The sequence below is a fragment of the Arachis ipaensis genome, chromosome B1 (genome assembly GCF_059453495.1).
Source record: "Arachis ipaensis isolate K30076 ecotype BB chromosome B1, ASM5945349v1, whole genome shotgun sequence".
NCBI lineage: Eukaryota > Viridiplantae > Streptophyta > Magnoliopsida > Fabales > Fabaceae > Arachis > Arachis ipaensis.
Genome location: NC_142436.1, coordinates 48,374,551 through 48,392,275, shown reverse-complemented (window position 1 = coordinate 48,392,275; position 17,725 = coordinate 48,374,551). Strand labels below are relative to the sequence as shown.

The window sequence follows — 17,725 nt, the reverse complement described above, 5'->3', positions numbered from 1 at the left end:
AGGGTAACACTTTTTCTTTAAGTAACACTTTGAGTGACACGCTTTTCAGCCACAAAAAGACAAAAATCTGTACACCCACGTCTATACACTATAAGGCCCCTATTTTTAGCGTGGGAGGTTTTTTTTTTTTTTTTTGTATTGGTTGTGTTGCAAGTTTATTCTTTTTTGTTTTTGGTGAAGTAATGAAGTTTGATTTTACTGGTCGTAAACCATCTCAATGAGTGAAGCCCAATCAGATCAAGATCGGTAAAACCAAATTCGGTCTCATCCCAAGTCGAATATAAAAGGCCAATACATCAGAAGAGCCCATAAAACTTTCTCATTCCTCTTCCTTCCTCTTGTTTGTCCTTTTTACCCTTCCTCTTCCGTCATCGTCATCATCTTCTGGCGGTTACTGTACAAAACCAAATCCGTGCATCAGAAGCAGCGACGACCTTAAAACTCCGTCTCAGGAAGCTCGTTGATCCAAGAAAGAACCACAAATGACGACGGCAGCGCGACCTACATGGGCCCCGGCGAAGGGTGGCAACGAACAAGGCGGTACCCGAATTTTCGGTCCCTCACAGAAATACTCTTCCAGGGACATCGCTTCCCACACCACCCTCAAGCCCAGGTACGATTCCTCCCGCCGCCCCGAAAATTAATTTCTCTTGTATTCAATTCTGAATTTTGTGTGATATGTTGAGTAATCGTGTGGATTGAAAAGAGGGTCTAGGGTTTCGTTACGCGTACTCGAAATTTGGGATTGAGCATGAATTAGGTTTTCTGTGAAGATTTTAATGTGTTTGAATCTGCTTTTTAGAGTTAATGACTTCATAGTTTAGGTTGAAAGTTGAAACTCTTGTAGTTTTAGATTTGTCGCAAGTGGTATTATTGTTATGAGAAATTATAGATCCTCCTAATTGGTTATTTACTTATCTATTTTGCTTTGTTGGGTTTTTAATTCCCGGCAATCAAATGCAATTGCAAATTCCAAATTTTAAATATCAGTTCCTATTGAAATTTGTTGCTTTGATGGTGGGAAAATGTTACCTATTACCCTGACATCTCTTTTTTCTTAGATTTTCTGAGAACTTCTCCATGGTTAAGAAAAACAATGATCTCTAGTATGTAGGTTTTATTATAAAATGCTGCAAGATATTCACCCATGTATGGAGAAAAGGAAGCTTCATGCTAGATCAGCAAAAGTAAACATTTATTAGCAATTTTTGGACTTACAAAAATGATGATTTCTCATTTCTTATATGAAACAAGACTGGAGATGCAAAAGTTTAGGTCCCATTATAGTTTTAGTTCAAATTAGAGATGAAACACACAAACGATATCCAGATTAATACTTTTTAGTCAGATAAACTGCAGATATATTTGGAATGACCTAAAATACCAGCCACACCCAACCATGGGAATAATCACACTCATTCTAGCAAATATGTATCTGTTTTTCCCAACAGAAGATGCAGGACACCCGTAATAAGAAAAAGGCCAATTAGCCAAATAGGTAGGTAATAAGGAATGAACTGGGTAGGTAAACAGAGAAGTATATGTTTTGCTTATATTTGCACGATGTTATGATTTGCAATATGTTTTGTACCTTGAAGCAGTTGTAATATCATCTGGGGTGCAATATGGAATTTGGGACAATTTTGTCTGGGTAAAAAAGTTTTCACTGTGCCCTAGATTGAATAATGGAAAGTTTGGAAAGTAATCACGGTCAATTTTTTTTCTGGGTTAATGTAATGAAAAGCACTTTTGAATTCATTTATTAGAATATTAGATGTTGGTGAAGTGATTGAAGCGATAGGGTTACTAACTTTATTTACTAAAACTTCTCAATCAGTGTGGTTACAGTTAGGTGTGGGTGTCATGGCTGTTTTCATCGTCTTCTCATGTTCTCTTGTGTAAACTTTTGATGTTCTCTTTATGTTCGCTGTCTTTCTCATGTATTGCTCCTCTCCTTTGGTTAAGTTGCACCTTTGATCATTTACTGATGAAAAAATTCTCCATGTCAATGATGCATGTTAAAATGTTAGTCCCTCATTTAACTGGTGTATCTTTTCCTCCCTAATGAATGCGTTTTAAATTTGCCAGGAAAGAAGGCCAGGACACAGAGGAGGAATTGAAGAGAAGGAACCTACGTGATGAGCTAGAAGAGCGTGAGCGGAGGCATTTCTCATCGAAAAATAAATCTTATAACGGTAAAAATTTCAATAGTGATTCTCTTTAAAAACTTTTTGCTGCAATAACTCATCTCGGATAAGCTTCTATTATTATTTGTGGGTTGGGGATATGTCAACTTCTAGCTGTTCATTTGTTCTAAGCTATTATATTCTAATATTCTATCTTCTATGTTTTGGCAGATGACAGAGATCGAGGAAAGGGTAGCCATCTTTTGTTGGAAGGTATTCTCTTTACCGAATGTTAAAAATTAAATATTTTGAGCATGGGCTTTCACTGAAAAATAGAAAGAGAGAAAGCAGAACAGCATTCTACGTTCAGTATTCTCATTTGGTGGGTCTTTATTGTAACAGGTGCAAGGAGAGACATTGAAGATCGCATTGTTGCACGTAGTATTGATGCAGATGATTCTGATGTTGAAGTCAAAAGTGATAATGAGAGGTTTGCTATCTGAAATACAGTTAAATTTTAGCTACTGAGTGTTTGCATGAGTTTGCAGCATGCATCCTTTATGTGCCACTGATTTAATTAAAATCATCTTTACTGCTTCAAATCTGCAAGCATGCTAGTATTAGAAAGTAGTAACATGACAAAATATCTTTCTGCATATAGCCTTGTGGGAATAATTCTAGCTCATTATTTATGCATGTTTATCGTTTGATTTTATGGTTTGCAAAGCAATAATTGATTGATACTTTATTTACACATTCAAAGTATAAGACTTCACATAATGCTTATGTGAATACGAATGGATCAAAATATATTATTGGTGCAATGGTGCTTATATATACACACATGCTATAATATAAATGACATCCTATAACTTATAGACACTTAACTATTAGTGGATGTAAGTGTTAGCATTGCTTTCACCATTGGAAGTTACTGGATTAGCAATTAAATGTTTTCCTTTTGTCACATTTATTTCGAAACAAATCCAAATAAACTCAAACAAGTGAATAATTCTATGTTGTCATTTTAACACATTGTGCTTTTTATTTTTGTTTTCCATATTCTTGTTTAGCAGCTGATATTTTCAATCTCATAATTCCTTGTCCTCTCTTGTATTGTTGGCTGCTGCATTTTAAATTAGAGAAAAAGACAAATAGGTCTATGATTTTTTAACTCGAAGACAAATAAATCATTGACTAATTGAAAATTCAAAAAGCGTCCCTCATTCTCTAAAACGCGAGAGACGGAGGGACTTAGATGTCTCGCGTTTTAGAAGGTGAAAGATGTTTTTGTATTTTCAATTAGTCAGGATTTATGTTCGAGTTAAAAGGTCGGGGATCTATTGTCATTTTCTCTTTAAATTTTCTTTTCTGGTATTTGATGTCAAACTTCTTACTTCAACTTGTGGAATCAAACAAGTTAAATTATAGTTTAATTTAAGTGTCATTTAACTTATGTCAGTGATGATGATGACGACGACGACGACGAGGATGACACTGAAGCTTTGATGGCCGAGCTCGAACAAATAAAGAAGGAAAGGGCAGAAGAAAAGCTACGCAAGGTAAAGTTATTATCTCCTCTTTTCGTTGTACTTAGCCTGTCACGTCATGCCTCTGAAACTCTCTAGATGGGGATCTCAAACTCTTCTTTCCATTTTCTCCCATACTAGTACTATTGTCTATTCACTTTGCTGTGGGAGGGATGGTGCTCGAGCCATTCTGCTTGTGTATTACAGCTGATAGTTGCTGGGTCTGAATAGAGTTGTCATGATTCTTAGTATGCTACTTTTAATTGTATGTTGTCCTTGTGCAGGAACGCCAAGAACAAGAGGAAGAGCTTAAAGTAAAGGAGGCAGAGCTTCTGCGAGGAAACCCTTTGCTAAATAATCCTGCATCATTCAACGTGAAAAGAAGGTTTGAATCTACAGATTTATATTCCTTGAAAACCAAAACGGCAGTTATTTTTCTTTATGATTTTTTTTTTGGTTAACTGTTTTGCACGTGCATTTGGTTGTTTTAGGTGGGACGATGATGTGGTGTTTAAGAACCAAGCCCGTGGTGAAACCAAGGTGGCCAAGCGATTCATCAATGATACCATAAGGAATGATTTCCACAGGAAATTCCTGCAAAAATACATGAAGTAAGGGCTCGTGTAGAGAAGCCTGAGTTGTTTCGAGTTGAAGAAGAAACTCGCTCATTTCCAGCTTGTGTTTTGTATCTAAATGTATGATTTACTTGTGATGGATGAATTTACTGATATTTTCTAATGTATTTTTACACGGTACTAGTGCATACCTTCCGTGCTCGTTTGGCTCAAGGTTTTAAAAATCTTACCCATCTGGCTATCTCATAGTTTGATCATTGAAAATGAAAATCCGGTCTAGTTCTACAACAATTAGGTTATGTTTGAAAGGGAGATTAAGATTGAAAAAGAGACTACTTGATAGAAATTAAGTTTTTGTATTGTGTTTAGTGTAAAATGTACTGGACTGAGTTATGTTGTAGTACTAAATTATGTTGTAGTATTATGTTTGGTTAAGATAAATATAGAGACGAGTAAATTTGGAATTTGAAAAAGTAAATGAGAGTATCTGTAAAAAGAAATATTAAATTTTTAATTTCAATTCTTATAAAATTTCATTCTTCTATATGTTCTCACTTTCTTGAGATGCGGAAAGAATTGAAATTGTGTTTTGATATTAAAATTTTAGTTTCGATTTCTAATAAGTAGACATAATATTTAGATTTAGTCTCTCGGTTTCAATTCTAATTAGTTTAACTACCAAAAATGTATTTGAATAATTTTATTGTTGAGAAAAATGTATTTGAATTTTGTTATAAAAAAATATATATTTTTAAATAATTTAAAAATGCTACGAAAATGTCTAAAAAGAATATTATTTTTATTGAGTGACAAATAGCTTTTGTATTTGACAAATTACTTATACATTTGATCCAAAATTTTATAAGAATATTTAGGTAACTATTTAAAAAATAATAAAAATTTAATTTTTATATTTTTTAATTTTTTAAAAGTATTATTGATTGTTGACAAAAAAATTACAATATATATATATATATATATATATATATATATATATATAGCGAAAAATTATCAAATTTTAAAAATAAAAATATCTTATTTTTTTAATCATACTTATAAAAAACTGTATCAAAATTTAATTTTTAAAATAATTTTTAAGAATACATATTTAATATTAGACATAACAATAAAAATTATTTATAACAATGCTAGGGAACCAACTCTATATAAGCCAAGAATTAGCCAACTGGTAAACCAGAGGCACCGGTAACTTTAACCGGATGTTGCTACTGATAGACACACGGATGTTTCTTTTTCTTGTAAATTGGATGGTTTTGGATATAATTTCTATGTCATTAATAAAACATAATTAATTATATGAAACCAACTAATTAATAATCAAAGTATCTGTTCCGTGATTCTCTCCTATCACTAGCGTATCTTCCCTCATATTTTGAACGTGATCAACAATAATTTAAAAAACAAATTAAATTATAAATTAATAAAATTAATTATGTTGTTCCAATTTTGGTTGATTATTAGTTAGTTCCATATACTTTCCCAATTATTTAATGTAGTTTTTGTGATTTACCCATTCCAATTTTAGAAAACAAACGAAGCCTTAAAATTACTGGCGCTTATTTTATTGTATCATACTATCATTACAATTTTTTTTTTATTATAAAATGTGGGGAAAGAAGAAAGATAAAAAAAGATACGCTTTTATCCCAACAGACTCTGGAGTGGACATCACAAATCACAAGCTTAATATGATTTACAATTTTTACTTTTGTACGTAAAAAATTAACTACTAAATTAATAATTTATATAAAATATATGTTTGAATATATATATATATATATATATATATATATATTAAAAATAAGGCAGTCTTTGTCTTCTATGGACAAGGAGAATTTCGGATTTTGATGATCATTGATGAAAAGTATAACTTACAAAATAATAGAATTACACTTGTATTCTTATTTTAATTTTTTTAGAATATCTTTTTCTCTTCATTGAAAATCACCATTTTCATGGCATAAGATGTTCTGCTCTTTGTGTGTTAAACACAACCTTCAACTCATTATGCTGCTGTTTAAATTTTCTACTTTATCATTTTTCAATTACTATATATTATTTTATAGAAAAAAATTTACAATTAACAATGATAAGCAACTCCCCTGCCTAAATAGGCTTATGCTTTGAGTGTGTGGTTGTTCTTCTTGTTTCATTCTCCAATTAACAATGATAAGCAACTTCCCTAAATTTATTACTCTTTAGCCAACTTTGAGAGTAAAGGAATAGTAGTTCGTACATATAACACTAAATTATTTCTGTTATCACTGTCCTACAAAACCCGTAAATTCATTGTTCTTCATTCTGGCGTCAATACATGTCTAATAATTTAAGATATTGGTCAATGAAGCTACGGTTTTGGACTTTTGGTGTTTTACCATATTGGGAGAGATGCAAAAGAGAAGATGAAAGAGAGAAGTTAGAGTGGAAAGCGAGCAAATTATGAGAACAAGAAAGATATTTTACGCGTAATTATTTTTCAAAATATAAATATAATTAATTATAAAATATAATAAAGTTATTTTAATCTCAACCATTCATTCTGTTAAAATATAATTAGAATCAATTAGAATTATTTAATATATCTGAATATTTATTATAGAATATTCCGTCTTTATTATTACGAGTCTCTTAGCACTTATAAATACCATTCTATGTTGTATCATTCAACACAACTTAAATACTCACAAACTTTTTTCCTATTACTCCCTCTTCCCTTTCTAACACATTCAACATGGTCCATTGAAGAATTCTCCTAGTTAAGGTTCTTGTCTTCTTGTTTTGTTTCATTCCAGAGATGCTGCAACGGTTTCACTCACAAGAATATAAACACCCCTCTCCTAAGTCTTTTTTCTTTTTATTCTTTTTTCAGGAATTTTCGGCCTTATCTTTTTCACTCACAAGAATACTGCGCGAACATTACCATCACAATCAAAAGTCACTAGCATGAATTTTTTTTCCATAGCAAAAGAAATATCAAATTAAATTGGACAATTTACTTTAATAAACCAACTCTCCTCCAAAATTATTCAGATTTTTCAATCTAAAAAAGGCTACGTCAAAGTCCCAAATTACATTTCTATGTAAATCGAATTGATTAAATTTGATTTAAGCAAACACGTACAAAATCGAATCTAGAGGATTCAATTTACATGCAAATTGAATTCACGTGTAAATCGAAGCTAATAGTTTCGAATTAGATTACCCTACTAAATCGAAGTAAAGAGATTCAATTTTCAATTGTTAGGTAAATCAAATCCACTCAATTCGATTTATGATGATACGTAGCCTTTTAGGTAAAACGAAGTCATTAGGGTTGATTTAATATATATGGCACCATATGATTAAATCGAAGACACTTAATTGGATTTATAGAGTACTCATGTTTATAAATATGAGCTCAACGTGAATTTTTTACCATAGTGAGATTCACAATGGCTAGTGATGAGAGTTTTGTAACTCTTGTGTACTATAGAGGGTCCATTAAAAAAAATGCAATCAAGAATTAAGTTTATTGATAAGGACCCCCTAAGTGTTTTTCTCAAACCTTCCACGAATTTTACTGAGTTTAAGAATATTATATTCTAGAAACTAGGTCTGCATGGCGTGAAACGCATGGCAAAGTTATTCTATAGAATCCCGATTTCCGTCTTACGCAATGATGTGAAGTATGATTCATTCGTTATTAGCAGTGATGAAGATTTGGGGGTTCTGTTCCATTGTCGTCGTCAGTTTCCCGAGGTGAGGACTCCAGAGGTGTTGGCAAAGCTTGTGGATGTGGTATCTAGTTCTGGAGGCTCAAATCGGAATCCACAATCCACAGGACATGCAGCCTGCTCTAGTTCCATGCCTGTTGGTGCCTCGTCAGTTGTGCCAGAGATTGCACCTGAGGCTGTTTTAGCTGCTTCTCCTTCCTTTGCATTTAATTTGAACTGCAGTGGTAATCCAGGGGTTGGTGAGACTAGACCGTTGGGGAAGGTTGCAATTGCGACGCCTGATTCTCCTGCAAAGGTCCCGGTCTTTGGTGAGGTTGGAGTACAGGATGGGGTAGAGGATACACTGCATGATGATGATGATAATGATGATGATGATGATGATGATGATGATGTGGAGCCCGCCACGATAACTGATGACACACCACGGACGACTCCAGTTGTGGGTGGGGGAGCATCTATTTCAGGTACTAATCAGTATCCCCCCCACTTCTCAGCTCTAGACTTGGATGGCATGGCACCTCAGGGAGATCCGGGAGTACCTGTTGGCTTCAGGGTTAGAAAGACACAGAATACATGAGTTGTATCTGAATTTCAAGTTGGTCAGCAGTTTCAGGATAAAGAAGAAGTCGCGTTAAGCATGAAGACTTATAGCATTCGTTGTGGGGTTGAGTACAAGGTATTGGAATCCGATCATCGCAAGTACTATGGTAAGTGCAAGGAGTTCGACAGCGGGTGCCCATGGCTCATTCGGGTTAGCCTCCGCCAGCGCAGAGGTATTTGGGAGGTAAAACGATACAATGGTCCTCACACTTGTCTAGCCACATCGATATCTAGTGATCACAGGAAGCTCAATTATCATGTCATATCGGCCTTCATACTGCCCATGATTAGAGCTGATGCTACCGTCTCGATCAAGGTACTGTAGAATGCCACGAAGGCACACTTCGGTTTTAGACCGACTTACAGGAGGGTTTGGATGGCTAAACAGAGATCTGTGGCTCAGATTTACAGAGATTGAGAAGATTCATACAATGACTTACCACGATGGGTATTGGGTGTGCAGATCACGATGCCAGGTACTATAGCGGTATTGAAGACGAGTCCTATGCGGGTTGGTGGGCAGGTGGATGACTCTGCAGGTTATTTTCATCGGCTTTTTTGGACATTCCCACTGTGTATTGAGGCATTTTATCATTGCAAGCCGTTGGTCAGTGTGGACGGTACTCATCTATATGGCAAATACGGTGGTACATTGTTGGTCGCGATTGCGCAGCACGGCAACTCCAACATCATTCCTATTGCATTTGCACTTGTGGAGGGTGAGAATGCAGAGTTGTGGTCATTCTTTCTATCTCACATGCGGCAACATGTGACACCTTAGCCGGGTATACTCATCATATCAGATAGGCACAACGGGATAAAGGCTGCATTGGAAGCTCCTGATGGTGGCTAGCTTCCACCTACTATATATAGGGCTTTTTCCATCCGTCACGTGGTGGCAAATTTCACGCTGAATTTCAAGGGCAAGGATGCACAGAGGTTATTAATAAATGCTGCTTATGCCAAGACTGAGGCCGAGTTTCACTACTGGTTTGACATTCTCCATGCCAAAGATCTTACTATGTGCGACTGGGCTAATCGAATTGACTATGCACATTGGACTCATCATTGGGACGAAGGTCGGAGATTCGGGCACATGACTACGAATATATCTGAGTGTGTGAACTCGATACTAAAGGGTGTGAGGAACCTTCCAATCTGTGCGTTGGTGAAGGCCACTTATGGGAGATTGGCCGAGCTATTCGTTCAGAAAAGAAGAGAGGCCAAGGCACAGTTAGGAACCGAACAGCAGTTTAGTCAGCATTTGATTAAGGAGATCAAGGCAAATCTGAAGACCTCATGGTGTTTCACCATGACTGTGTACGACAGGGACAACTCAGAGTTTACTGTGGCTGAGACCACTCCGACAGGGAGTTTTTCACTAGGCACATACAGAGTATCCCTCACCGACCAGACATGTGATTGCGACTATTTCCAGGCACTTCATTATCCATGTCGTCATGCCTTAGCTTGTTGTGCATATGCACGCCTGACCTGGTCCACCTATGTCCACGAGGTATATCGCCTTAGCTCCGTGTTTGATGTTTATCGCATGGTATTCACACCTCCAATTCCGGAGGGGTTTTGGCCACCGTATGATGGTCCAACCGTCATACCTAATCCGGCCAAGAGACATGCGTCTGAGGGGCGCCCCAGGACCACCAAGATCCGGACTACCATGGATGAGGCTGACCCAAACAGGGCCAAGAGATGTAAGCTTTGCAGACATCCCGGCCACACACGTAGGAGGTGTCCCCAGAGAGGAGTGACCATCAGTTCTGCATCTGCCAGTAATGTGTGTAGGGTTTAGGGCATTTATTGTACCATGTTGTCTTTCAGTTCATCTTTAGTCACTGTTGTATGGTTTATTTTATCGTTATTGTCGTGTGTGTTGTGTTTTCACAATGTTAATGTTATTTTACGATGGATGATTTATGTTAATTTTGGTTTATTTGAGCATTTTGTTTCACCGTATATGGACTCGTATTTTACTAAAGAAATATTGTATAATGTGAAGTAAAGAACATCAAGTAAAGAACAACAAACTGAAATACATAACTACTTGGCATACATAACTAAAACTGAAATACATAACTACTCGGAATACATAACTAAAACTAAAATACACAACATGGAATACATAAAACATGGAATACATAAACCACGGATTACACAACCAAGTATGTACATCTCATTGGACTCCATAAATAAAAATCAAACACACAACATGATGCTAAATTGTCACTGTTCAAAGCTCAGAGTAAATTCTATCCGGTGAAGCAGCGTCGAGGACACCTGACCCGCCGGACTCTCTGCGCTAGAGGGACCTCGTCCTCCTCACCATCACCGTCCCGTCACCGTCTCCGGCCTGGGGCACCTCCTCCGGTGTGCCAACCTGTGTTGTGGATAGACTGAGCTGTGATGTACTAGGTGCTGCAAATGTAGAGGGGGTGTCCCACCCAATGCAAATGTGTCGACCACAGGTCTGAAAGGAGGCTCATTTAGGTCCACATCAACCTGAGTCTAGGATCCAACTACCGGAGACCTATGTCTAGCCAACTCATCCTCCTGCATGATCATGCTGATCTCATCAAGGAAGTGTGACCTACCAAACTCCGCGTCAAGGCCCTCACTGCACATCAACTCCGACAGCATCTAACCTGGGCAAATGTACGTCTGATGCTTAGCCAGACTATCATCACACGTAGAAACCCGGACAAAATAGTCTTCAAATCCGTGACCAGGAGCACCGCTGCCTGCCTCAGGTCTCCCACCCACTCCACCGCAACCATATACATGGCTCCCCTCCCCTGCATCACATCCAGCCGGCTGGCCCTCACCTCCTCTAGGTTGACTACGACCACTACCGCCGTTAAACCCACCACTACCGCCACCTCCACTGTGGTGTCCCTTTGAACACCCTAAACCTCCACCACATCCGCTCCCACCATCGTACCCTCCATTACCGTCACCACCTCCTCCACCTCCTTGATGATTGTCGTCATCTCTGTCATCCCCGTCACCACCACCGTCGTCCTCACCACTACTGTCTTCTTACCCGCCTCTAACTCCCCGTCGGGCTCGACCTCGACCACAACCTACAGCTCCTCGCAAGCCATGCCCCTCCCACCACGCCACCCATGACCCCTCCCCTCCATCACATCGATGGCCTCCTCCAATCAAATCTACTCACGCTGGCTTGATCGTGTCCCTACACGCTGCCTCTGCGCAACCCAACGGTTGTCTGGGACATCAGGAACCTGGTCCATCTCAGGGACTCGTTCAGGACCTCGCTGTATTGCCTGGGCTGGAATTGCAGCTGCCCTGGGATCACCTAGGAGGAGCTCAGGCGATAAGAAACTCCTGTCGTACTGATACCACTAATCCAGTTACTCATGAGAAGGTCCTGGATCCGCAACCATGTCAAACTACAGCACATGCTACGCCCCATTGGCCCAATGAAGGTGCCATCTCTGTAGTGTATCAGGAAACTATCGATCTTCGCATCTCGCATCCTTCGACATTAGAAAATCTATGTCCAGGGCAGCACGAGGTCTACCATGAACCCTACCAAACTGTGGCAGCACCCGATCTACTAGATGTCACTCAATGACAGCGAAATAGATCAACGCTGTTGCAGCCCTCCACAATGCCATATGTCGTGGCTCCAATATCTCGGGATCGGTGAACCACCTGAACGACATCCGGCAAGCTATATAGCATCCACAGGAACTGTGGATACAAGTAGTTATCGTTAGTCACCATAAATAGTAAAAGATGCAAATATTAATTTAGATATAAACAGATTGAAACCATAAGATACTCATATCTCCGCGGTGGAGTAAATCTCTCCTAAGCCTCTAATGCACGACACAAGGCCCTTTGTCACTCAACGTGGGCTGATAACCTGACCATCTGAACACCACAAGATTTAATTAACAATAAAGTAAACCACTATATTATTGAAAAGATGATGCATATTTAAAGGGAGAGTACCTCGATGCCAATGGCCAATGGAAGACATCAAATCCATCTGGCCAGAAACCAAGGAACCTCCAAAAGATCCACGACTGGAGGAGCTTCAGTGGACCGGCTAACTTGACGACATGCACCTGAATAACCATGACAGTGCAGCAAACCCCCAGCTATACTGTCCCATGTCCTCTAGTCTGACGACATATGGTAGCCAATGGATGTGGAGGCGGTTACCTGACTTATCCCAGAACAGTTGTATGGATAGGAGCATCATGATATATGCACGAGCATACCTCCTAACCATCTCATAGTCTGCCCTTGCGACAGCTCACTAAATGTCTCTTGAAACCATGTATACTTCACTGTGAACTTGTCGATGTAGTTCGCAGGAGGCAAAACACCCAACAGCTCCTTAAACCATACCCACTCTGGTGGCCCCCTCGATATGGTCGCGCAAAGTCCGTAAGACATCCGCTGACATACTGACCATCAATCGGGAGCCCTAGCTAGTATGCTACATCCTAGAGCGTGATCGTGCATTCTCCGAACGGCATGTGAAAAGTGTGCATCGATTTAGCAAGTTTCACTCTAAATCGATGCCATTGAATTCGATTTAGATGAAGGACAGTTTGCATGTAAATCGAATCTATGGGTTTCAATTTATGAAACCATCAAATCGAAACCATTGACTTCGGTTTACTTTCATATGAATCGAACTATATTTGTTCGATTTAGTGACGGTATTTAATTCGAAGCTGTTAGCTCTGGTTTGCATGTAAATTGAATTCTATAGATTCGATTTAATACGTGTTTGCTTAAATCAAATTTAATCAATTCGATTTATATAAAAATACAAATTAAAATTTTGACGTAGCCTTTTTTAAATTGGAGAATCTACATAATTTTGGTTTGGAGTTGATTTATTAAAATAAATTGTCCAATTAAATTATTTAATCCAGGCCAAATTGTTAAACAACGAATTTGGAAGAAGAATGTTCACCTTGTAATTGTTAATAAAGTTCATTGTCTTTCTCGATGAATATAAATATAATTATTGTCATACATGGTCGAAAAGAGAAAAGCTTAAAGTCAAATAGAATTTATTACTTTTAAATAATATTTTTAATAATTAATCTAATATTTTTAGATTAATAATTTAATAATATATTTTTAGTTCATACTTTTAAATATTATTAATTAAAAATAATAAATTGTATTAATCTTCTAGTATTCTTTTGAATGGAAATAAGACTAAATTAAGAAAAACGAAAACTCCTTTTCTTTTCTCTAGTAGGTTTTTATAAAATATTAAGATAAAAAGATCTGACTTGTTTAGATGCTATTATATGTCTCTTTTATATAAGGGAATATACTAAAATTTGTATACAAAACTTTTGGTTAAAAAATATAGTTAAAATGTAATCATAAAAAAATATTATAATAATATACTACTACACAAATATTTTTATTATTTTTTGTAGCCATTTCTTTAAATTGTTAATTATTAGGGTCAAGTATCAATTTGGTACTTGAAGATTCAGACACTTATAAAAAAAAATTTTAAAAGATATTATTGATAAAACATCTTTTAAATTATTTAAAAATGTAAAAAAAATAATTAATAATTAATATATTTTTTGTAATGACAAAAAATTTTTATATTTAGAAAACGACTTATTCATTTAATCTGAATTTTTGTGACATTTGAATAAATATTTAGAAGGTGTACAAAAAATTTTGAAGCAAAATTTGATTTTTAGATTTTTTTATTTTTCAAAAAATATGGTAATTCACAATAATTTTTTTTAAAAAAAATTCACCTGACATAAAATTACCAAATTTTAAATAATATGAAAATATCTAATTCTTTTAATAATGATTGCAAAAATTTACATCAAAATTTGATCTGTAAAGTCTTTTTTTTAGAATATATATTTAATATTTAGTTCTTTTTATCACTCTTTTAAATTTTTCGAGGGCTTATTTGTCGTTATCATCTTTCATAATTCTTTTTATCAGCGATATAAATTTTCGGATACTATTTTAATAGTTGATGCATGAGTATTTTTAGTTGTCTTTTTTATTATTTCTTGAAATAGAGTTAGTAATTTTCTTGTTATAATTGAGATGTTGCTTTAATCAATGCTTCTTTGTGTTGTTTTAAATGCTTTAATTATAAGAAATTGTGAAAGAAAGTAAGCAAGAACGATCAAGGATGAAGAGAGGCAAGCAAGAGACACACTAAAAACAAGAATAGAGATAGACACAAACAGAGAAGCTCTTGGACAACACAAGGAGCCCTGCGTTCAACGCGCTACTAGCTGCGTCTAATGTAACTTCTATCCAAGCACATCTACGTCTAACGCAGCTCCCTCCAAATCTAACGCAGCTGCCTCCAAGTCCAACGCAGCAGCATCCAAGTACAACGTAGCCACACCATGCATTGAACGCAGCCCTCTATGCGTCCAACACACCCGTCAAGAGTACCTCCAGTGGTTGTCCATCATGTATGTGTTCAATGTAGCTCCACTGTGTGTCCAACACAGCTGAGACAGAGGCTTCAAGGATTCTAAATTTGGCCCTGCGTTCAATGCACTCCCCTTGTGTTCAATTAGGGTTGGCTCTTAAGAATGATGTGGTTTCAAATCAGAAACTGTGTTTAAACTTTTATAATAATTAATTGATCAAGAAATTGACGGTTAATTAAGTTAAGAAAAATTGAATTACTAAAAAATTGGAGTTTGATTATTTAATGTTTGCCATGAATACATCTTTGTATGATCAAAGTAGATAGTAAAACGTGTTAATTCCGAAATTTAAATATCTCTAAAACCTTAATATTCTCACCATTATTATTTTTACTCACTTTGCTATTTACTTGTCCTTTGTTTAATTTACACATTTGAATTTCTCACTTCTCTATTTTTTTATTTGTCTTATTAGAATAATCAATTAATCATTGTTGTTTAGCACTTTAGCCTTTTAATCCTCATGTAAACGATAATCCACTCCCATAGTATTACTTGATATGATTTGATACACTTGTCAAATTAAAAATTCTTCTATCAGTAGGTTACTATTAGAGTATCACATGTAAAAAATTAGTTATCAAGAATCTGTTATGAAAAGTCTTGTATACAAGTGTAGGATATATATTTTGCAATCTCAATGTAAAGAAACAATATATACATTTTCAATAATCATTCAAAATAATCATATCAGTTTTCATTTTCCTCTCTTCTTTCTGCTCTCTCTGGTCAAGCTTATATTCCTTCATGGTATCAAGAGCACACAAGATCCATGGCTCAACTTGAAAATATTCAAACCAATGATGATGATGCTGCTAAATCAACACCAGCAGCTTCTACTTCATCAAATTCCAAGGATAAACTATTCAACATTCCACTAGCGGAGAAATTGAGTGAAACCAACTTCTTGACCTGGAGACATCTTGCAACCCTTTCAATCTGCGGGCAAGAACTTGAAGATCACCTGGATCAAGGTAAAATTCCTCCACGCTATGATAATCCTGCAGATGAAGCCAATAAAAAAGAATCCAAGAAATACAAAACATGGAGAATTGATGATTACAATGTCACCTCTTGGCTATTTGCTTCAATGGACAACTCGTTCAAACATAGAGTAATCGGGTGTCACTTTGCTCATGAGATATGGAGCAAAATTCATACATTTTTTGCTTCCCAAACTAAAGCTCGTGCTCGACAATTGCAACTGCAACTACGATCAGTCAAGAAACAAGCCTCAACATCAGATTATCTTCTTCAAATCAAAAAGCTCTCAGACTCATTGGCTGCGATCGACTCACCACTCTCTGATGAAGAATACACCAATATCATCCTTGATGGCCTCAGCGAAGAATATCATCCGTTTATCACAATGATCACTGCCAAAGATCCTCCATACTATATCCCAAATCTTGAGGCATTATTGATGGCACAAGAAAAAATAATTGATAGATTCAAGAAACCTGAATCATCTATGGTTCACGTTCATCTGTCACAAACTACTACTACTCAAGAATCAACCTCTCACCAACAACGGACTTCTCCAACAAATTCATATTCTAATCCAGCTCGCGGAACATACAATAACTTTGGAAGAGCTCCTTTTGGAAGAAGAGGTCGTGGTGGCAGGAATTCTCGTGGTGGCAGAGGTTCTTGGGGAACCAACAATCGCTCCCAATGCCAAATCTGTGGCAAAATGGGACATGTAGCTAGTTATTGCTACTTTCGCTTTGATTAAAATTACTCTCATGCTCAAAAATATACTCCCAATTCTTCCATGCACACAGCATTACCACCACCACATTCTTTCCACAATCCTAAAGCTATGTTAGCCACACCATCTGCTATTACTGATCAATCATGGTATGCTGACCCAGGAGCCACCCATCACTGCACCTCAGATCCAGAGAATCTTCACCAATCGTATGAATATCAAGGCCAAGAACAGGTCTACACAGGTAATGGGTTAGGTATGAGAATTAATCGAGTAGGAAATTCATGCTTACAATGCTGCTCTTCTTTTAAACGATATAAATTGTATGATCTTTTACTTGTTCCTTCAATAACTCAGAACCTTCTAAGTGTATCACGATTTGCACGAGATAACAATGTTTACTTCTCTTTTTGGCCTGATTATTGCTTGGTAAAATCTCAGGCTACCAAGGAAGTCCATCTCAAAGGCAAGGGTGAGAGAGGAATGTATAAATTTGAGAAAGTTTCCATACCTAGAGCTGTACAATCCTCTTATAAGTCACCTTCAGTCTTGTTTGCAAAGTGTGTTTCATTGGATGTTTACCATAAACATTTTGGACATTTGATAAATCCCATTTGTAGGGTTTATCTTATACCTCATTTAAGGAATTTTATCACCTTTTACCCACATTTATTCAATGAAATAGCATGGTTTTGTAAATTCTCCTTTAATTGTGCTTAAGAGTGAACACGTGCTTTTTAGGACTTAGAATAGCTAAATTTAATTCACCTTGATTCCATTAGATGCCTTGATATGTTTATTAAGTGATTTCAGGTTTAGGAGGCAAATATTGGATCAAGAGAATGAAGGAAAAGCATGTAAAAATGGAGAACTCATGAAGAAATGAAGGAATCACAAAAGCTATCAAGCCGACCTCTTCGCACTTAAACGACCATAACTGGAGCTAC

General features: G+C 36.5%; 2 protein-coding genes across 2 annotated transcripts; both read left to right on the top strand.

Annotated features, from left to right (window-relative positions):
- Positions 1-223: 223 nt before the first annotated feature.
- EMB2769 (Cwf15 / Cwc15 cell cycle control family protein) lies at positions 224-4,454 on the top strand. The gene is made up of 7 exons (XM_016332851.3): positions 224-613; positions 2,089-2,195; positions 2,358-2,399; positions 2,529-2,616; positions 3,589-3,688; positions 3,940-4,040; positions 4,147-4,454. The coding sequence occupies exons 1-7, from the start codon at positions 483-485 to the stop codon at positions 4,268-4,270; spliced, it is 693 nt and encodes a 230-aa protein (XP_016188337.1). The 5' UTR covers positions 224-482; the 3' UTR covers positions 4,271-4,454.
- A 3,409-nt stretch (positions 4,455-7,863) lies between these two features.
- Positions 7,864-10,374, top strand: LOC148576483 (uncharacterized). Its single transcript, XM_088502731.1, has 4 exons — positions 7,864-8,295; positions 8,569-8,880; positions 9,028-9,302; positions 9,438-10,374. Exons 1-4 carry the CDS (start codon positions 7,864-7,866, stop codon positions 10,372-10,374), a joined length of 1,956 nt encoding a protein of 651 aa, XP_088358857.1.
- Positions 10,375-17,725: the final 7,351 nt, after the last annotated feature.